Source organism: Emys orbicularis, chromosome 7 (genome assembly GCF_028017835.1).
Source record: "Emys orbicularis isolate rEmyOrb1 chromosome 7, rEmyOrb1.hap1, whole genome shotgun sequence".
NCBI lineage: Eukaryota > Metazoa > Chordata > Testudines > Emydidae > Emys > Emys orbicularis.
Window position 1 is genome coordinate 101,501,881 of NC_088689.1, and position 22,360 is coordinate 101,524,240.

A 22,360-nucleotide genomic window follows, 5' to 3' on the forward strand; every position below is an offset into this window, starting at 1 on the left:
AGCCGCCCCGGCTTCTTCCTGAGTGTGTGTGGCGGAGGGGATGGACGGGGATGGCACCGAGGTTGAGAAGGGGGGGGGGCACATGTCTCCTGCTGCCCAGCCCCCTCAGAAAAGCACAATGGTAAAAAATCCTGTCTGCCCAGCCTGTGGGCAGAGCCTACGGGGGACTGGACACAGCCCACAGAAGGGAGCTGCCCGCATCTCCCCCAAGGCTTCGGGAAAGGAGCAGTGCAAAGTCAGTGCCCTGTGGATAGCTGGCTGCCCCTCGAGGGGGGGGGAGCATTGGGGACTTCTCCACAGGGGGTGGGGGCTTCTTCGGAGCATTTGCCACGTGCTGCCCACGTCCCAGGCCACTGCTGGGAGGGAGCAGGCGGTGTCCAGTCTCCAGGCAGCAGGGCTCAGTCACTGGTCCTGCCCCAGTGTTGGGTGCCCACCAGGGGCACTGTCTCCCAGGGACTCAGTGCTGGATAGGGCCCTGCCCAGCCCCCGGGGGCGCTGTCTCCCAGGCGTGGGTGCCCTGCAGGGGGCGCCGTCTCACAAGCGCGGGCTGCTCTGCAGCAGCGTGGGGAGGGCACTGTGCAGGGAGGCAGCCGTCTTGCGCGAGGCCTTGCGCAGCAAGGGGCTGTCGGGGTGCTGCTCCCGCAGATGGAGCAGGTGACCCTCCTGGCTGTCGGCCGTGCAGCCGCACTCCTCGCACACGTAGAGCTTGGCCCGCCGCTCCTTGTAGGCGTAGCGCTGCTGCACCCCGTGGATCTTCTTCAGGTGTGACTCCAGCGAGCAGCGCTGCGTGAAGGCCTTGTCACACAGGTGGCACTTGTACGGGCGCACGCCTGCAGCGGGGGGAGGGGGATGAAGGGTTAGCACTCCCTGTGCACATTCACCCCTCACATCTCCCTTCGTTCCCGGGGACCTAGCCCCCCTGACTCCCGCCTGCACAGATCCAGCCCCACAAGAGCCCCCACTGCCCAGAAACCCAGTAACCCCCCTGGTGTGTGCACACAGACAGACACAGCAACCCCCAATCCCAGCCCCAGGGGCCCGTTCGTTCTACCAGTGCAGAGAGTGGAGAGGGGTTAAGAAATCCCCCAGAATCCTACATGTAGGGCTAAGGGGTGGGGCCTGTAGCCAGGGCTCACCTGTGCAGGTGCTGGGGCAGGGCTGGGGGGGGGGGCGTGTCTCAGCAGGGGGGCTCTCACCTGTGCAGGTGCTTGGGCAGGGCTGGGGGAGGGTGTCCCAGCAGGGGCAGGGCTCTCACCTGTGCAGGTGCTGGGGCGGGGGGGTGTCCCAGCAGGGGGGCTCTCACCTGTGCAGGTGCTTGGGCAGGGTTGGGGGAGGGTGTCCCAGCAGGGGCAGGGCTCTCACCTGTGCAGGTGCTGGGGCAGGGCTGGGGGGGCAGGGCTCTCACCTGTGTGGGCGCGGGGGTGAGGCTGGCGGGGGCAGGGCTCTCACCTGTGTGTGTGCGGACGTGGCGTTTGAGGTCGAAGGTGTCGTTGAAGCCCTTCCCGCAGTAGGGGCACAGGTGGCGCTTGACCTCGCTGTGGCACTTGAGGTGCCGGTTGAGCATGCGCTGGTAGCTGAAGCCCTTCTGGCACACGGGGCAGGAGAACAGCTCGCCCAGCCCCGCGCCCAACGTCACCTGCCAGGGGCAGGGATGGAGCTGTCAGACATGGAACCCAAGGAGAGGGGTGCCCAGTGGTGGGGCTCTGTCTCCTCCCCCAGGCTCAGAGACACCCCACCACCACCTGCAGCCCTAGGGAGCCGTCCCAAGCACCAGATCCTCCACTGCTCCAGTCCCCTCCCCAAACCATCCTCCACTTCCCTGGACACTCATAAACAGGGACCCCACCCTTCCCCCAAACACCCCCCCCCAGTCTCTGCCCCCCAGCACCATGGGACAGCAGGGGAGCTGGGTGTCAGGATTGAGGGGCATTGGCAAAGCTGTGTGGGCGAGGAGCTCAGGACTGGGACAGAAGGAAGCTGGGCATCGGGAATGCGAGGTGCTCATGATCATGCTCAGACCCTCCCTTGTACCCAGCCACAGTGCAGTGGGCGAGAAGGGGGTTCTCTGGGCACAGACGGATCCTGAGGTTCCCCTGGGCAACCAGCCTGCACAGTCCAGATGGGCCTCACGGGGTCCCTATGCACCCTTAGCCCGGAAGAGCCCCCGACTCGCCTGGCCCCCAATCCATACCTTCATTTTGGGCCGCGGGAACCCATTGTGCTGCCCAGCTGGGGGCACCTCCCCAGGGAGCTGGGCAGCCGTGTAGCTCGGATCTCGCAGGGTCAGGTCCAGGGGCATCGGATACGAGGGGGCTTCAGCCACCGAGGGCTCCAAGTCCTTGCCCAGGGCACAGCCCCCCAGGCAGACTAGGAGAAAGCAGAGGGGAGGGTTATTGGGGGGCTTTGCTCCCTAAGGTCTATGTTGGGGGATACAGGCAGTGGCGGGTGGGAATCAGGCCCGTCCCTCCAGGGCCATATGGGAGATGAGCCACCTGGGCTCCACACGGCCCCATGAGCTTGCAAGCCCCCCAGCGGGCCTCACCCATCATCCACCTGACCCACACTGCATGCAACGGGGGTGATGCCCCAGCAGTGGGGAGTTTCCAGGGGATCCCCCTTCCCTGGCAGGCTCGCCACCCCACCCTCACCCCCAGTGTTCACTGTCTTCCCTCTCCCCTCCCCCCACCAATCAGAATGGAACCAGGTGAAAGAGGCGCCAAGTGGAGTCACCACCTTGGGACAGCCATTGGCTTGTTCACACTCCCCCCTTCCCCGCCACCAGAAACGGAGCAGCCACGGACTGGGGAGGGGCGCACCCTGGCAGCCTGGAGACAGGGGGGAACCGGGCCAGGAGGAACCCCCCACCCATACCCAGTCCCCACCCCCCGAGCCAGCCAGTCCCCCAGCTCTGTGATGGATCAAAGCCAGCACCCCCCAGAGGAGAAGGGCTCCCATATCCTTTTCCCCACCCAGACTGGAGGCAGTGCCCCCCAAAGGGGAACCTCCCTGTACCCCATTGCCTAGTGCTGCAGTAAACAAGCCCCTGGAACCGGTTCCCCGAGATGTTATTGGAAAGTCCGGCCCAGCCCAGGCGGTTAATTGAGCGTTTCCACCTGGGTGTCACCTGCCCCTGGGCCAGCTGGGGAGGCGGGAGGGGGGGGGGTAGAACTAGTCCAGCTAGCCAGTCACCCCAGCACTCCCCTCCACAGCAGAACAGCCTCAATACCTCTCCCCTGCCTCACAGGGTCCAGCCCCCCACCTGTCCAAGGCTTTTATCCTGCAGCCCATCACCATAGCATCCCAGCACCTTCCACAGGAAACCAATAGCAACACAAAGGTCCCTAGTGGACTCCATGGAGTCTCTGGCCCTTCTCCCTTTACAGGGTCAGAACTCTGCATGGGGAAAGGGGTGATCAAATTGTGAGTGTCACTGAGAGCAGAGAGGCTCCATCAAAGAGCCTAGGCTGGATCCGGTGAGGGATTTCCAGTGGCACTAGGGAAGCATTAATGCCCCTGGCCGAGGCAATGGGAAGAGCTCAGCGGGAACACCGTGCGCAGTTCTGGTCACCCGTGTTCAGGAACAAGGGATCCAAACTGGCCCGGTGCAGAGAAGGGCTCCCAGGCTGATCAGGGGAGAGGAGACTGAAAGGCTGGGCCTGTTAAGCCTGGCCAGGCAAAGGCTGAGCAGGGATCTGGTTGTGTCTATAAATATGGGGGGAGGGAGAAGGTCTATTGAAGCTAAAGGACAGTGTTGGCACAAGAGCAAATGAGGATAAACTGGGCAGGAATCAATTGAGGCTGGAGATAAGAAGAAGGTTTCTACCCATCAGAGGTGAGATGTTCTGGAAAATAACACAAGAATGGCCACACTGGGTCAGACCAATGGTCCATCTAGCCCCGTATCCTGTCTCTGATAGTGGCCTGTTCCAGATGCTTCCGTGGGAATGAACAAAACAGGGCAATTTCGAGTGATCCATTCCCTGTCATCCAGTTCCAGCTTCTGGCAGTCGGAGACTAGGGACACCAAGAGCATAGGCCTGCGTCCCTGACCATCTTGGCTGATAGCCATTGATGGACCTGTCCTCCAGGAATTTACCTAATTCTTTTTTGAACCCAGTTATACTTTTGGCCTTCACAACATCCCCTGGCAATGAGTTCCATAGGCTGACTGTACATTGTGTAAAGAAATACGGTCTATTTTTATTTTAAACCTGCTGCCTGTTACTTTCATTGGGTGATCCCTGGTCCTTGTGTTATGGGAAGGGGTAAATAATTCATGATTTTATAGACCTCTATCACATCCCCCCTTAGTTATCTCTTTTCTAAAGTGAACAAACACCATCTTTTTAATCTCTCCTCATAGGAAAGCTGCTCCAGCCCCCTCATCAGTTTCATTGCCCTTCACTGTACCTTTTTCAATTCCAACATCTCTTTTTTTGAGTTGGGGCTGAGCAGAACGGCATGCAGGATTCAAGGGGTAGGCGTCCCATGGCTTTCTATAGTGGGATTATGATATTTTCTGTTTTATTACCTCGCCCTTTTCTAATGGGTCCTAACATTCTCTGAGCATTTTTGACTCCCACTGTCCCTTGAGCAGATGTTTTCAGGGAACTACCCGCAGTGACACCAAGATCTCTTGCCCTGAGTGGTAGCAGCTAATTTAGACCCCATCATTTTGTGTGGATAGTTGGGATTATGTTTTTCAGTGTGCATTACTTTGCACTTACCAACACTGAGAGCCCAACCCAGCTGAGGATGGAGCTGGATGCATGTCTGTCAAGGGGGTGGGTGACTGTGATAGCAGGGCCTGGGCACAATGGCGCAGGAGGTCCCTTTTACCTGGTGTTGGAGAGGAAGGCTTTGCAGGGTTTCCTAGAGCTGGTCAGACTCTGGGCTAGCCTGGTGTCTGGAGGACCGTTGCACGGCTGGGTCCTCTCCCTAGAGAACGCTTTGTCCCTAGCTCATCTTCACGCTTGGTGATGGGATCTGCACGTCCCCAAGGAGTGCAGCGCTCACTGCGGTTTATAGATCAAATATGGGCTTTGGTGCAGCTGGGGCATGATCCCCTAATTGCTTTGAAAATTAGGACCAAGGCTTTAAACTGACACCAGGAGTGAGCTGGGAGCCAGTGGAGAGACTCAAGCACAGACCCGAGCTATGAAAAAGGGAGGCAGCTGCTTTCTGTACTGGCTGGAGCCTGTGCATCATCTTCACATGCAGCTTCAGTGAATTAATAGATACCAAGGCCAGGAAAGCCCAGTGTGATCATCTAGTTTGACTTACTGTAGTACCCAGCCCATAGGGCTTCCCTGTATTAATTCCTGGCTGAATGAAAGCAGATCTGGTGCTGCTATGGGAGAGAGAGGGGGATTATCTGGACCTCTGCCATGGGAAGTTCTGCATTTTCTCAAGTCGTTCTGCAGCGTTTCCCCACCAGCTCGCCACACAACGGCCTGAAATTCTGACCCCTCCGCTAAAGTTGCTAGAGCTCGGGGCCGTTCCTGGAGACTTTCGCAGGGGGGTCATGTATAAAGCCAGAGGTCTTCCTTCTATGTTTTTCTGCCACTGAACAATTACATCCTACTACGTATGCCCCTGGGGGCAAGGACTGTACCGGGTTGTACAGCACCAACCGCAACAGGGTCCAAATAGCCATCAGAGGACAGCAAAGCACATGCGTGGCCAGACATAGAAATGTGGGGCTGACCTCGAGGCGTCACCTAGTCCATCAGCCCCTGCTGAGGCAGGACCAAGGAAACCCCAACCATCCCAGACAGGTGTTTGTCCAAGCTGGTCTTAACCCCCACAAGGACAGGGCTGCTCCAACCTCCCTTGGGAGCCTGTTTGCAGGATCAGGGCCTGTGTGTGTAAATAGATTCCAAGGCCAGAAGAAACCGATGGGATCACCTAGTCTGACCTCCTGTGTAGCATAAGGAAGCCCTAGGACCTGTGTGAAAGCCAGGCTGAACTTGAGCAGATCTTCTAGAAAGCCAGCCAGTCTTGATTTTAAAATGGCCAGTGACGGAGAATCCACCCCAGCCTTTGGTCTGTTGTTCCAACGGTTAATTACCCTCACGGGTACCAATTTGCTCCTTATTTCCCGTCTGAATTTTTCCAGCCTCAATTTCCAGCCATTGGATCTTGTTAGACCATTGCTAGATTGAGGAGACCCTTATTAAATATTTTCTCTTCCCCCGTAGGTAGTTCTATACTGGGATCAAGTCATTCCTTAACCTTTACTGTGTTGAGCTAAATAGACTGAGCTCCTTGAGTCTCTCACTACGAGGCACGTTTCCCAATTTGTTAATCATTCTGGTGGCTCTTCTCTGAGCCCTCTCCAATTTATCAACATCCTTCTTGCATTGTGGCCACCAGAACGGGGCACAGGATTCCAGCAGTGGTCACACCAGTGCCACCTATAGAGGTAACAGAACCTCCCTAATCCTATGTGAGCTTCCCTTGTTTATACAGCCAGGGGTTGCATTAGCCCTTTTAGCCACAGCATTGCACTGAGAGCTCCTGGTCAGCTGATTATCCACCAGGACACCCTTCTCCCAAACCTCTCGCAGAGTCACTGGTCCCCAGCATAGAGTCCCCTCTCCTGTAAGTATGGCTGCAGTCTTGGTTCCTAGCTGTATACGTTTATATTTGGCTCGGTTGAAATGTATATTGTTTACGGGTGCCAGCTTACGAAGTGATCCAGATTGCTCTGGAGCAGTGACTTGTCCTCTTCATTGTTCCCCGCTCCCCCTCTCCATCTGTCATCCGCAAGCGTCATTAAGGAATGGTTTTTTGTTTTCTTTGAGGTCCTTGATAAATGTTAAAAAGCACAGCACCGAGAACCAATCTTAGTGGGAAACCAGAAACACCTGCTCACTGCTGAGTCCCTGTTTACTGTTACATTTTGGGTCCTATCACTTAACCCATTGTCAATCCATTTCATTGGCCGTATTGATCTGGTATCATTCTAGTTTTTTTTACTCACAATATTATGACACCCAATCAAATGCTTTACAGAAATCTACATCTATTACATCACCACTGTGGCCTTTGTCAACCAAACTTTCAATCCCACCAAAAGAGATATCAAGTTCATTTGACAGGATCTATTCTCCATAAACCCAGGTTAATTGGCATTCATTATCTCACCCTCCTTTCATTCTTTATTAATAGAGTCCTGTATCAGTCACTCCCTTATCTTGCCCAGGATAGACATCAGGCTGACAGGCCTATAACTGCCTGGGTTGTCCCATTTACCCTTGCAGAATATTGACACAATATTCTACCACTGACTCTGGGAGAGCAGTGGTCACAGAATATCAGAGTTGGAAAGGACCTCAGGAGGTCATCTAGTCCAACCCCCTGCTCAAAGCAGGACTAATCCCTAGACAGATTTTTGCCCCAGATCCCTAAATGGCCCCCTCAATAATTGAACTCACAACCCTGGGTTTAGCAGGCTAACACTCAAACCACTGAGCTATCCCCTGACAGATAGGCTAGAAGTCAGCTAGGACTCCTGGGTCTCATGTGCTATTTCTACCTTGGGGTGGGGTGGGATGAGAATCTAGTGCTGTTCACACGGTAACGGTGAGGAGAGGGGATCAGCCCCCTCCCTTGCTGTGACTTGGAAAGGAGTGGCCAGGGCTTAAGACAAAGGGGAAGGCCAGAAATACAGGCGGCAGACAACACTGCTCCCCCGCAGGAAATTCCCCAGGAACTGATGCTGGGATCCGCCTCCCCCGCCCCATAGGAGCATGGACCAGGAGCACCAGGTCAGAGATGGGATGCACTTGGCCCCCAGAGCCAGTGACATGCAGGGGCCTCCATGGCCCTGGCTGCCATCTGATCGCTCCCACAGACAGTGAGAGACAGTCCCTGCTCCCAAGAGCTCACAGTGTAAAGAGTGGGAGGGAAAACTGAGGCTCAGAGAGGGGAAGGCCCATGCCCAGGGTCAGTGACAGAGCTGGGAATAGAACCCAGGTGTCCTTAGTCCCAATGCCAGATCAGCTGGTCCCACACAGCTGCTTTGCTGAGCACATAAGAGATGGGAGGAGTTTCGCATGCAGAGACAGCTTCCAGGAGCAGCACTTCCCCCTACACCTGCTGTGCTAACAGAGTCACTGGGACCCACATTTCTAATGCCCTCCCTTGAGCCTCCCAATCATATCACGGCCTGATTTAGCCATGCCAGAATTCACAGAGGCAAAGGTAGGACCAGGATTCAGCCCTCCCTCCACTCCCAGAGCTGGGATAGAACCCAGGAGTCCCAGCTCCCAGACCCCTTTGCAAGTGTCTAACCTGCACTGATGGATATTTAAGCTATTGGCTCCAAGGGATGGTGCCAATTTGAAGGGAGACCCCAAAGTAGGGCTGAGAGGCTTATCTGATCAGAGGGGGCAGCAAAGCTTGACCCATCAGGGGGAGGAGACAGGGTTAAAGGGAACCAGGACCAGCCAATCAGTGAGTTAGTAATCTGTCAAGGGAGAAGTGAACAATACTGAGAGGGAGTAGTGGATAGAGCTGGGACTCAGGACTCCTGGGTTCTATGCCAGCTCTGGAAGAAAGGGTCAATTTCTTTCCCCTCATTGGCTCTCCGTTTTCCCTCTGACATGCGACAAAGATCTCACACTGGCCCTGAGGACGGGGCGGGGGGCATCTAACTGAAATCAGGCCCCTTTGAATTAGTTAATGACCCAGACGGACGCCAGGTTCTGCCAGGAATCAGCAGGTTGGAATCCACAGACAGCTACTCATACAGCATCCGGGTATTAATTACCAGCTAATTACAGACTCCAGGGCCAGGCACTCCCAGGCAGGGTGCTAATACACACTCCCTGCGTGCTGCAGGGTGGGTCATGAGCCAGGTACTCAGCGTCCCGTTGATTTCATTGGGGGGCCTTGCTCAGCAGCCCTGATTCCCCTCCTACCATCAGATTTACAGGTCCCCTTACTCTGATCATCTCCAGCAGCCCTTGGGGCTTCTATGCCCAGCTCTGGGGAGGGATAACTCAGTGGTTTGAGCATTGGCCTGCTAAACCCAGGGTTATGAGCTCAATCCTTGAAGGGGCCATTTAGAGATCTAGGGCAAAAATCTGTCTGGGGATTGGTCCTGCTTTGAGCAGAGGGCTAGACTAGATGAGGTCCCGTTGGACCCTGATATTCTATGATTCTACCCTGTGCCTCAGTCCCCTGTCTGTAAAATGGGGATAACCTCAACAGCCATAGATTTAAAGGGACCTTTAGACCATCTAGTCCCCCTGCACTGAGCTCAGTCACTTGTGTTTGACTAAAGCATGTTCCCAAAAGGCATCTAGGCTTCTCCAAGAGATGGAGATGCCACCCCTTACCTTGGCCATTTGTTCCAATGTTAATCACCCTCACACTTAAACACCTGGGGCCTCCTTTCTCACTTGAATGTGTCTGGCTTTACCCACCCATTGGTTCTTGTTCTGCCTCTTGCAGCTAGATTAAAGGCTCTTCAGTACACTATTTGCTCTGTTACCAAGTTACCTCTCAACCTTCTTTTTGAGAAGTTAAACCAGATTACCTTCCAGCCAGAGGCTTGAGCTCATGTTCTCCAGCCTTTGAGTTTAAGGTCTGTCTGGATCCTAGACAGGTTGAACAGTTAGAACAGGCCCAACCTAGGATTTCTTTGCTTGCATAAGATTTTTTTTTTAACTCCATTCAGTCAAACTTTGAGACCATTCAGTTAAAAAAACATTCAATTAAACTGGTTTCTAAAGCTCCGCTCACTGACTTCTAGTCTCATTCCCAGCTCTGTGAAGGAAGTAGGGTCTAGTGGGGGGGGGGGGGGGGGAGGGGAGTCCGGACCCCTGGATTCTGTTCTCAGCCCAAAGAGGGGAGTGAGGTCTAGTGGTTAGATGGAGCCAGGACTCTGGGATACAATTAGTTCTGGTGTTCCTATCCTGACTCGCCAGTTTGCAGCACTGCCAGGCCCTCCCCCCTCACCGCTGGGAGCCAGCATCCCCACGCACCTCCCAGCCCCTTAGCTAACAAACAAGCTAATCCCAAGAGGGAGTTTAAACATTAAAAGCCACTTCCCTAGCATGGCCGCTGGAGTTCTGCAGAACTGCGCTTCCCCCACTACCTGAGCAGCCACCCGGCTGGGGCTCCCCCGACTGAATGGCCAGGCAAGAAAATGAAGAAGCTGGAGGCTGGCCTGGCAAAGATTCCCAGGGGAAGAGCAGTGTCCAGAAAACGCTGATTGGAAACCCTGGTGGGTCCCTGTGGGGATCCTGGCTCCCGTCCCTAGACACACACACGGGCTCTCATCCGCAGATCAGTTAAGGAAATGAGCTGAGTCCAAAGGTCACCCTCCTGGAATCCGACTCTCGCCACCAAGAAACCGTTGCAGACCCTTCCGTGCAGAGAGGGAGCACGGACTCCTTGCCCCCCCCCCCATTCCAGCCGGCCTGGAGCTGTATGTCAGGGCAGTGCCATTGCTTTGTGTGGCGAGCCCCACTCCCTCCAGCCCAAGCCACTTCCCCTCTTTCCCCAGCGCTGCTGCCCCCCAGCCTCCTGTGCGGAGTTTGGAACAGGTGACTTGCCACCCCAGCAGCAGGCACGATTCGGAAATAGGGACCGTGTGCCATCCACAAGCATTAATGGCAATATTTCTAAGAGCTCTAATCTCCAGCAAGGAAGGCTGGTCTAGGGGTTCGGGCTCTTGCCTAGAACTTGGGAGACTTGAGTTAAATTCCCTCTCTGCCACAGACTCCCCCCGGCGGGACCATGGGAAGTCACTTAGCCTCTGGGTGCTTCAGTTTCCCTTTCTGAGCAATGGGAATGATTGCCCTGTCCTGTCTCCCTTGAGGGTTGTGAGGTGCTCAGATAGCAGGTGTTGGGGGGCAGATAAGTATCTGCCCAGATCTAGCACCCTTCCTTCAGTCAGACTCACCTGGTACATAGATCTCTCCTCTCTCTTCATCGGGCAATTCACTCCAGTTCCTCTTGCCCACAGACACACAGGATTTTTTCACTAAGAAAGCCCGAGGCATCTCTGAGATCAATTAAATTGCCTGGGATTCTTAAACAGATCAATAAATAAATACAAGACTTCTCCCTCTTAGCATAAAAACAGGGAAAAACTTTCCCCCAACTTGGGAAGGGGCCTTTTCCTTTCAAATAAAATAAAAATAAAACAATAAATCAGCAGCGAGAGGGATTTCCAGGGAGTATGTGAAGTTGCAAGAAGAGCAGCGAACAAAGTTTCCTCCACGTTCTAAGGATGGAACGTTGCAACAAGCCAGGCCCGCAGCGTTCTGGGGATGGACCGTTGGGTCCTGGTCGGTTTCACCCAGAGCCGTTCCTTCGCGCGCAGACTGCGCTCTGGTCAGTTTCAGCCTCCCAGCAGGTCAGCCGCGGAAGTTGCGGGGGAAGCAACCGGGGCGGGCTACGGAGCTGGCAGGCTCCCGGGGTTCTCCGATAGCTGCTTCCCTGCCGGGAGAGCCAGGACTTTTGCGGGCTCCGATCCGGAGGGACAGATCGGATCGGGAAGGGGAAAGAACTGTACCTGAGCTGAGCTCATTAGCGAGTTTGTTTTTGAAGGAGGGGGTGGGGATGGCGCATGCGTTTGGAAATAACGGTGTCACCCACCTGTGCGCTACCTGCCCAACCGGTTCCCTGCCAGGAGGAGATTGTGTGACACCCACAGCTGGGGGCGCCCCCCCCCCCCTTGTTTTCTTGAAGCTTCAGCGTTTCCGAAGAGGGAGCCGCTTGGGGCGGCGAGTTGAACAGGGGCGTGAACACACACTCCTGGGGGGAGTGCAGCGGGGGGGAGCAGGGGGTGCAGTGAACACGCTGTGCTCGTGAGTGCGGATCCGTCCAACCCAGGTTGACCCAAACAGCTGGAGCTTGGTGCCATTGAATTTAACACCAGGAAAGGTATTTTCTTGGTTCAGGTCAGTGATTGGCCATAAGGACTTGGCCACACTTCAGTTGTTTTAAACCAGTGTCGCTCCTCCCCCACCCCCACCTGCCCCACTGTATCACCCCCCAATGCACACAACACTGGACTGGTGTGAACAGCAACTTACACTGCATTGTCCTGGTGGTGGAGGTACTGCACCACAATTCATAGTGAGTTGCACTAGTGCAACCTTCTAGTGTGCATGTGCCAAGGTGGTTTGCATGAGTGTGGTCTGGTGTAAAAACCACCTGCACTGGTAGGGCTTCATTAATGCACCCACGTAGGTGCAAGGACCCACTGCCCCACTCTGAGATTTTCCATCAACTAACAGGCCCAGATCTCGCTGGGTGGTCCCCAGGACCCCAAGCCTATCTCTCAGCAGCTGGCACAGGGTTTTGCCCATGCATAGGAGCTGGCAGAATCAAGGAGGGGGCCTGGCTTCATGGCTGCCCGACTGGGGACACCTTGCACCTGATCACTAGCGGCACCAAGCTCCCATAACCCCACATTGCTCCCCTCTCATTTAGGCATGGAAATAAGCTGCTGAGATCTTTCCACAGGGCTCGGCGCCCCCGTCTCTTATGACAATCCCCCCCAAATTAGACCTCACTGGTGCTATGGATCCCTGGGCAAAATCCACCCCCTCCGTTGTGGGGCACTGAGGCCCTGGGAATCAGGCCTCAGATGTCTCACGATGGGCTCCTGCAGCCAACAGTAGATGTTAGTCCCAAGAGCCCCAGGGGAAGGGGTGGGAAGGAGAAGCTGTGCTGTTTATTCCTGGGTGCAGCTCAGCTCCATCTGGAGGCGTCTGCTCCTGTTTCAAGGGACAAGTCAGCGGGGTGGTGCTGGTTGCGTTAGAAGGGAATGTCAGCACGGCGTGGGTTCGCGGGATGGAGGTTAGCCAGGCTGCACTTAGCCAGGCCGGAAAAGCAACTTGGCAGGAATCATAGACTCGTAGGACTGGAAGGGAGGTCATCTAGGCCAGGCCCTGGCACTCACGGCAGGACTAAGTATGAATGAATTCCTCCACTGAGACACACGCATGGCGAGGGCATCTGCAAAGGTCCATGGAGCAAATTTTAACACGCAGGATGTTCAGAGTTCAGATCCCGCACACGCACCCCCAGCAGTTCTCCCCCTCCCGCATGGAAATAGAAGCACACACCCCAGAAACAGGTGCATCCCAGGTCTCCAAAGCACAGAGTTTGAATGTGTTGGAGGGGGGATTTTGAGGGAAGGGTGTGAGGGGAGGGGTGTTTTGCAGGGGAATATATGGGACTGGGGAATGAGATGTTCTGGGGTGAGTGGTTGCGGTGAGCAAGGGATTGTGGGGGAATTTGGGGTGGCATTTTGAGAGGCTTTGGGGGAGAGTTAGAGCAGGGAAGGCTGGGAGTCAGGGCTCCTGGGCTCTATCCCTGGCTCTGGGAAGAGAGTGGGGCCCTGTGGTAGAACAGAGGGGGCTGAGGCTCAGGACTCCTGGGTTCTATTCCTTGCCCTAGGAGGGAGTGGGGTTAATTGGGCTAGAACAGGGGGGCTGGGAGCCAGTACCCCTGGGTTCTGATCCCAGCTCTGGGAGGAGAGTGGGAGAAGCAGGGGGTAGTGAAGAGGTTTAGCCATGACCCACACATCACAGCACTTAATCCCATATAGGCCCTTCTAACCATGTGTCCCCTGCCTCCCCGAGCGGCTGCTTCGTGCAGCCCAGCAGATTCCCCAGCCTGGGATGGGGAAGGAACTGTTTGTGATTCACCCGCTGCTCAGGAGAGCCGGAGCGTCGGGCGGATGCTGGAAGCCAACGCCTGGCGGGTGCGGGGGGAGTGGGGACGAGAGCCGCGGGCCCTGCTAGGCCCAGCTCCAAAGAATCTTAATTGCAGCCGGCTTGGCACCTGTTGGCCGAGATGCTCCTGTCCTGGCACACGCAGCACATTCCTGGGGCCAGGAGTCCCGCAAGCCAGGCCTTGACACACATAAACCTGGGAGCGGAACACAGGCACTTCTTCAAGGGCTGCTGGCTCAAATCCAGGTCCAGGATGTGGGGACTGGTTGGCTCAGAGGGGTGGGGGATGGGACATGGCCTCTCCCTTACCAACTTGGGGCTGGATGGGAACTGGTGCCCCCTAGAGGGGAAAGGCCCCATTCCCTCCTCCTCCCAACCTGGATTGGAGCAACAGGCCCAGAATATGTGCCCCTTATCTGGGCGGGGAAGGTATGGACCCATTAATTATCTGTCCAGCCCCGCTCACGACTAGTACCAAGGAAAAGCTTGAGGCCTGAAACATATAATTATCCTGCCTATGTTTCCTCTAGTGGCCCTGTCCCATAACACGCCAGAGAGGGGCAGAGATCACCCCACCCACAGCTGCAATGCGGCCAGCCCTGGGGTGGAACGCACTGGAGTGGTGGAGTGTAACAGCACACAGCAACGCTACACAGCACTGGCAGCTGGGGGCGGGTGGGGGGGAGAGGTGGTCCAGGTTCAGTCTGAAACTGGGGCACAGAGAGGCAGAACCAAGTCAACAGAGCAGGGGTTTGGCCAGGACACTGGAGTTCACACCCCAGCATGTAGGGAAAGTGCCAGGAGGTTTAACAACCATAAATGGGGCAGGGTCATGGTTTTACATCTCACTCGAATGAGTGAATCACAGTGATAGGAACAGCACAGCAGCCCCCCCCCCCCCCATGAAGTGGAGAGCACCCCCTCTACTGAGCTCCCCCCTGGTGCTGCACTGGGGCATTGGGGTCATCACTGGCTGTGAGAGGAGGGTACCCCTTATGAGCTCTCCACCACACTCCCTGCAGCACAGCGCCCCTTTGCACTGCAGTTGACCACTGGGGCCAGCGGTGACTGAGAAGGGAGAGCACCCGCTACCCACTCCCTGCAGCTCCTTAGTGGTCTCCCCTCCCATCCCAACTGAAACCAGTCCTGCTTAGCCTGCCATCTCCAGGCATCCCAGCATAGGCAGGGCTCCGGCTGCCTCTTGAGCCTCAGCCCACAGGCAAAGCGGATGTCAGCATGTCTTGGATGTGGGAAACACCCAGGGCCAGGCAGGTGGTGCCAGCCCAACGGGTTCAACCAAATACCCGGGTGAATAACCTCAGGGAGGAGAAGACGACAAACAGGAATTCTGGGATGGCAGCGTATCTAGTGGTTACAGGGGGAGCGAGGCCTCCTGGGGTTTAGCCCTGCTCCTGGCGGGGAGTGAGGTCAGAACAAAGGGGGCGGGGCTGTGAGGCAGAACCCCTGAATTCCATGCCTCGGTTTCCCCTCACTCCATTGAGGGGATTCTCCTCGCTGGGCGGTTTCATTGGCAAATGTGAGCACCTAGCTGTGAGGCTGGTGATGATGAGCTGGGCTGGGCACTGCCCAGGCTCGTGGCACTGGCAGCCCGTGCACTGCAGCACATAGCCTGCATCTATAACATGCCTTCAAAGAACTTGGCTAATTAACGCACGGGTGAAGCAGCATCAAAACCACTCACACAGGGAAACTGAGGCACCACCACTTCCTCGGAGCCAGCACTCGGGATACAACCCAGTTCTCACTCCCAGCCCCCATAACCACTAGGCTCCCCTCCCCTCACACAGCTGCAAATAAAAGAACCCAGGTGTCCTGGCTCCCAGACCACTAGACTCTACTCCCAGAACCAGGGATAGAACCCAGGTGTCCTGGCTCCCAGCCAGGCTCTCTGGGTTGGGGTGCTCCCAAAATCCCAGCTGGAGTTTCGACCTGGCTAGTTCCTGGTTTTGGGACGCATCCCAGCCTCAGCCCCAGGGGGGAATGAGTCTCGTGGCAGGGATGGGGCAGACGCGGGGGAACCAGTCTGGATGTGGATGGGAGGGGTGCGGCCGGAGCCTGTGGGGGGGGGGGGAGGGCTGTCCCTAGCTCTACCACTGACTCACTGGTGATCCTTCCCGCTCCTTGCCTCAATTTCCCCATCTCCTCATGGGTATGGCGTCTCTGAGAGGCTACCCAGAGACACCGAATAGCGCCATGTTCATTATATACCACTAGTGCTTTTCATCCCCTGCCCAGTGCTGAGATGCAGCCACCTCGGGGGTGGGGCACAGGGGCTGTTTAACAAGTCACAGTAACACCACATAACAGTTTTGGACAGGAAGTGAAAAAGAATTTTGTATCCGATTGAAACTGCAGGGTTTATTGAGACAAGCTATAAACAGTAGAGGTGGAATTTGTCTGGGCACTGGGGTGAAGTACCCTGAGCTAACCACTAGCCCCCACTGCCTTCTCAGAGCCATAAAGAGAAACCAGGATTTCTGACTCCGGCCCCCTTCACCCCAGGCCTTGCTGCTCCTCCTGCCGCTGGGTTCCTCCCTTCTCGCCCCCGCGCCTGGCTAGGGGAGCAGGAAGCTCCCGGCTCCACGTGGGGGCCTCTCCCTGTGCCCCAGGCAGGCCCCGTTCCCGCTGCCATACAGTTAAGTTTCGCCGCCCGCCTACACTCCAACCTATCCCAGCCTTCCCGAGCAAGTAACTCCCTCTCCTCATCCCCTAATCCCAGTGCTGGGGGATCTGGACCTGCCCAAGCCTCTGATTACTGGCAGTGCCGAGCCCCAGGCCAAGAGGGTATCTCCAACCCAGCAGTGCCATGGCTGCTGGCTGAGGGGGGAGGCAGAGGGTAGGAGTTGTATCAGGGCAAGTGCGTGAAATAATGAGGGGGATGGAGGAGTGGGGAGAAAAACAGAAGATACAACGAGCTGCCCTGTGCCTCTTTCCCCCATCTGCCCAACCCATGTCATGCCCTAGGCTCAGTGGGGCACAATCTGCCTCCATGTGTGTCTTCTTTGGCCCCACAGAGCTATGCATGTGGTCAAGGGGTCCCAGGGATAGTAGGGGGCTTCAGGCCAGGATTTTTGGGCCTTGGCAGAGCTGGGGGGGAGGGGAATCCAGAGTTGGGATAGCAAGAGGCTGTGGGTTGGGATTGAGTGGCATTAGCAGAGATTAGGGGGGCCAGGCTGTGATAGCAGGTTAGGGAGCACCACTCAGCCCCTAGGTACCTGCAACCTGTTAGCTGAGGTCTCTGGTGTGGCTCAGGTGGGGGTGGTTTAATGAGACTGTTACTCAGAGGTTACACAACGAAACTGAAGCAAGTCAGCACCTGCTTCTGCCCCCTCATCCCAGACCTCCGGGGCAACAGAGCCAGGACTCAGCCATCGCCTCCTCCGTTAGATGCTCTGGAGACAGAGCCCTGCCACTCCTCCCTGCTTCATCCCATAGGCCAGCCCTGCCTGTCACCCTCAATCCTACCCCCTGCTATCCCAATCCTGGGCTCCTCACCAGCTCTGCCTGTGCCCCTCAATCCTGACCCCCAGCCCCCTGCTAATCCAATCCTGGGCTTCCCACCGACCAGCTCTGCCACTGCCAGTGCCTGTCAGCTTGGATTTGCAGCCCCCTGATATCCCTCCACCCAGTGCCCTGAAACTGACGAGGATCCTGAGCGGATGGGGTGATGTGGGGTGATAGTCCTTGAGGGTGAGAGGAACCCCTGGCTGGATGGGCCCATTGGTCGGGGGGCGGGGCGGAGCAGGCAGCGACAGAGAGGAGAGGGGTTGCTCCGGCTGGGGGACGGCAATGTTGCGGGGCGAAGGGGTATACCCAGAGCAGCGAGGCAGGGGGAGGGGCCGGGCAGTGACTCGGGGCAGGAGGATACGGGGGTAGTGACGCGGGGGGGGGGCAGTAAGGCAAGGGGGATACCCGGGGGGAGGGGCCAGGCAGTGACGCGGGGAGGGGGATACCCGGGGGAGGGGCCGGACAGTGACTCGGGGGAGGAGGATACGGGGGTAGTGACGCGGGGGGGCAGTAAGGCAAGGGGGATACCCCGGGGGGAGGGGCCAGGCAGTGACGCGGGGAGGGGGATACCCGGGGGAGGGGCCGGACAGTGACTCGGGGGAGGAGGATACGGGGGGGTAGTGACGCGGGGGGCAGTAAGGCAAGGGGGATACCCCGGGGGGAGGGGCCAGGCAGTGACGCGGGGAGGGGGGATACTCGGGGGAGGGGCCGGGCAGTGACGCGAGGACATACTGGGGAATACAGCCCAGCCGACCGGTTCTGGCCCCATCTAGCGGCTGGCGGGGAAGCAGGAAGGGCGGGGGCCGAGGCGGCTGCTGCGTCGGGCGGTGAGCGGGCCGGGCTGGGAATCAGGGGGATGCCCCGGGGTTCCCCCGTGGAGGGGGCCGAGTAGGGGGTGCGTCCCGTCCTTCCCTCGGGGCGGGGCTTCCCTGGGCCTCTCTTGGGGCCATCTCGGGCTGCCGCATTGAGACCCCCCCCCAACACAGCCCGCCAGGAAGTCCCACCCCACCGCATCCGTTACCCCCAACCTCCCCCCCCCCCAGCTATTGCCCCAACACTCCCCACTCCCTATCACCCACAATCCCCTGGGACCCCGACCCAGCACCGCCATATTCTCTGTTACCCACACACCCTTGCGTGGGGTCATCATGGACCCCTCCCCCATTGCCCACACTCCCCTGCGTGGGACCATGGACCCCCTCCCCCATTACCTACACTCCCGTGCGTGGGCCCGTTCCCCAGCCGTAGTCTGTTCTCCAGGATTCTGAATCTTCTGAACACCCTGCCCGCCCCCAGCCCCCGCTCGCTCTTACCGAAACCCCAAGGTTCCCACTCGTCCCTGGCCTCAATCGGTGTCCCACAGGGCCCCTCCAGCCCCTTTTCCTGGGATTGCTACTTGCCCCATTTTCTTGATGCCTCAATTTCCCCAGGATTAAAACTGGGTTAGTAGCAGGCTGGCCCACAGAGAGAGTCCTGATTCTCAGTTCAATAATCCCATTACATACAGGCACTGAGATGTCGCCACCACTGAGGTGGGGTGTGGGGGCTGCTTGTACAAAGATCCCTGTCCAGTGCTGCCAACTCTGGGGCAGGGCTTGAGCGAGACTAGCAGCTTGTGGCTCTCGTGTGGGACACTCTTTTGCTCTAACAGCTTCTCTCTCCCACCCAGGGGTTGCCATGAGTGTGCGGAGTGGGGAGAGCTGGACCCAGCTTATAACAACCTTCCGAGCAGGCCCCACAGCCTTCCTTCTGGCCCGTGGGAGTGATGATACCTTCCTGGCTGAGCTGCTGCAGGACCTGAGCAGCGAGAGGATCAGTGAGCAAACCAAGGTACGTGGGGTTGGGCAGGACGCCTGGGTTCTATTCTTGGCTCGGGGAGGGGTGTAATGGGCTAAAGCAAATTTATACAGGGACTCCTGGATTTTATCTTCAGCTTTGAAGGAGGAATGGAGTGGGGTTTAGCGGTTAAAGCTGTGGGGGACTCCTGGGTTGTCTCTTTGGCTTTGGGAGGTGAGTAGGGTCTAGTACTTAGAGCAGTGGGGCTGGGAGTCAGGACACCTAGCTTCAATCCCTGGCTCTGGCAAGGACTAGAGCAGGGGCATGAGAGTCAAGACTCCTGGGTTCTGTCAGTGGCTTTCCCGTTCTATCTCTTGGTGGTGCCTCTGTACATTGCAGCCCCCTGACTGCACTCCTCTCTCTTTCTCTCTCTCTGTTGCAGGTCTCCATGCTGACCCTTCTGCTGGAGTTCCCCACCCTGCTGTGCCCAGACCCCGAGGTGGGCGAGCAGGTGGCTGGCTCTCTCCTGGCTAACTTTGCCCAGCTGCCCCACTCACCCAAGCTGTCCTGGCTGCGGCGCCACCTGCTGGTGGTGGTGGGGACTGTGCTGATCTCCACTGAGGCCTTTGGGGAGGGCTCCCAGGCCTCCCGTGACTACCTCTCTCTGCTGCTACACCTGGCCTCGGACCTCAACGACCAGCGGCAGGGGCTGGGTGACCGCGGGATGCGGGCGGCCGCCTGCGAGAGTCTGAGGGAGCTGGAGTGCTGCTACCCCGGCCTGTTCTCCCGGCGGTTGGACTCGCTGCGCTCCATGCAGCAGCAGGAGCTCACGCCTGTCCACCAGGGCTATACGCTGCTATACAGCCTGGCCCTGCGCAATGCCGTGCTGCTGCTGGCCTGCCGGGGCAAGGGGGCTCTCAGTGAATTGCTGGCTGGCAACGAGGGGCTGGCTTGGGAGGCGGTGGGGAATGCTGGGGCAGTCTCTCCAGCCTCCATTGACCGCCTGCTGCTGCTGCCCACCCCGGCCGAGACCAAGGAGCTGAAGTCGGTGCTGTCCCAGCTGCTGGATGGCTCCTATCTGCTGACACCACCTGCCCAGAGCCAGCTTCTGTGGCATCTGGCCCAGGTGTTGTGCGTGATCCGCACCCAGTCACCTGCCATCTTCAAGGCGCAGCTGGTGCGGTTGTTTGGCACAGCCCACGTGGCGCTGCTACACGCCAGCCTGCAGCTCAAAGGGCTTTTCACCGACAGCCTCTTCACGGCCGAGGACGAGGCCTTCCTCCTGCGCCGCCTGGTGGGCATGGCCCAGCATCCCTCACTGCCCTCGCCCCTCAAACTCTTCTACCTCGACTGCCTGCTGCACTTCCCCGAGAACCGCCCGCTGGGCTCTGGCTCTGAGGAGGGGCTGCCCGTCCTGCTCACACCCCGCCTGGCCTCCTGCCTCTTCCCCTCCCTCTTCAACGACCCGGGCACCATGCTGGCACGCCTCAACCTGCTGAGTCTGGTGTGCCTGGAAAACCAGGGCCCCGAGGCTGAGCGGGGTGTTGGGTATATCTTTGAGCATGTCCTGGCACTGGCAGACACCGTGGCAGGCAAAGGTGGGTGTGAGGCCACTGGGCTCTTCTTCCGAGCCGCCTACCTCTTTGCCCGCTACTTTGGCTCAAGGCCGCAGCTTATGGCAGAGCTGACGAGCACCCTGGTGGGGCTGTATCGCCAGCGCTGCTCCCTGGCCCCCAACCTCATAAACCTGCTCAATGAGACCCAGGCGGTGCTGGATGATCCAGCCTGGCCCGCATCCTTGAGCAAGGCCCTCCAGGAGCTGACTGTGGGCATGCCGCTGCTGCCACCCTGGGAGCAGGAGCTGGGCTGGCACCTCAAGCTGTTGGCCCGGGTGGCAAAGGAGAGTGGGGTCCCGCAGGGCAGCACACTTGGGTTCCTGCAGCGCCTGGTGCGGCTGGCAGGTGCTGGACAGGTGGGAGATTGGCACATTGGCCAGGCTTTGCTGAGCGTCTGCCGCAACCTGCTGCAGCACCAGCCTCCACCTGCCATGGGGTGCCAGCTGGCTGAGCTGCTCCAAGACGTCTCACTGAGCTACCCTGATGTGGATGTGCAGGATCGGGCTCGCTTCTACTACACACTCCTGTCGTGCCTGTCCGGGGACAAGCTGGGGGCAGTGCTGGCACCTGGGGGGCGCCTCAAAGCCCGGACTCTCTCCTCCTCCATCATGGCAGATAGCGAGAACTTCGCTGCTGCACTAACCGTGCACCCAGCCCCGCAACCCCTGCTGCAGCTGCAGCGCGAGGCCCCAGCCAAGCCCACCCTGGTACCAGTGCCAGCCTTCCAGCCGTGCCCTGCTGATGCTCAGGAGGTGAAGGACTGCTGCCGACAGCTCCTGGAGCTGCATTCTCCAGCCCGGCTCAGCCTGACGTACCGGCTGCTCCACACAGGGTCCTCACCTGAGCGACTGTTCTGCCTCCTGCTGCGCTTCGAGCGCTCTGACAACTTCTATGAGCCAGTGCCTGACGTGTGCGTGCCCTGCCTCTCCACCACCCACCCATCACCCATCCTCTCACTCCACCTGCAGCCCCGCTGCCCCTACCCCACCGAGCTGGCAGTGAGCGCCTTGTACACCACGCAAACCGGCCTCACCTATTGCAGCCAGCTAGAACCACTGCAGGTGGCCTTTCCGGACATCTTCCTGCCTCTGGCACTGCCTGTGAATTGGGACTGTGAGAGCCGGCGCCACCTCTTTGACACCCTCTGGTCCTCCCTGTGCCCAGATGGGTCAGGTGACTGCGCTGAGAGCCTCTTTTGCTGGCCCACCACCCAACAGCCCCTGGGTGTCCTGGTGCAGGCTCACTTTGCCAGCTACCTAGTGGCAGAGGAGCCAGGCACCTACAAGATTGCCATAGCCCTGCCACCCCACTACCATGTGCTGCTGCAGGCACAGGGGACCCAGGGGGCAGCGCGTGTCACCATTCGCACTGACAACTGGAAGGTGCTCCCCCACCTGAGTGCCTATCTGCGGAAGGTGGTGGAGTGACAAAGCCTCAAATAGGGATTGAGAGGTATCTGTGAGTTGGACACCCCCCAGGAAGGGGGATCTGTGAATGGGAGTAAAGGGGACATGTCTCCAGCCACCTGGGGGGGATTTGAGAGTGGACATAGCGGGACACATCTCCAGTCCCCCGAGGGACCAATCTCTGAGTGGGGCTGGGAGCCCGAAATGTAAATTTCTGAAGCTCTGTACAAATGCCTTTTGCAAGTAAAATTTGCAGTGAAATGAACAAATTAGTGCATGTGGGGAGGAGTGCATTGGGGTGGGGATTGGGGTGGTGCATTGGGAGCTG

General features: G+C 57.9%; 2 protein-coding genes across 2 annotated transcripts; one reads left to right on the plus strand and one right to left on the minus strand.

Moving 5' to 3' along the window:
• Positions 1-534: 534 nt before the first annotated feature.
• OVOL1 (ovo like transcriptional repressor 1) lies at positions 535-11,018 on the minus strand. Its single transcript, XM_065408514.1, has 4 exons — positions 10,919-11,018; positions 2,192-2,367; positions 1,450-1,636; positions 535-830 (listed from the first exon to the last, which is right to left on the minus strand). The coding sequence occupies exons 1-4, from the start codon at positions 11,016-11,018 to the stop codon at positions 535-537; spliced, it is 759 nt and encodes a 252-aa protein (XP_065264586.1).
• Positions 11,019-18,911: 7,893 nt separating this feature from the next.
• Positions 18,912-22,287, plus strand: AP5B1 (adaptor related protein complex 5 subunit beta 1). Its single transcript, XM_065408160.1, has 2 exons — positions 18,912-19,064; positions 19,453-22,287. Exons 1-2 carry the CDS (start codon positions 18,912-18,914, stop codon positions 22,051-22,053), a joined length of 2,754 nt encoding a protein of 917 aa, XP_065264232.1. The 3' UTR covers positions 22,054-22,287.
• Positions 22,288-22,360: the final 73 nt, after the last annotated feature.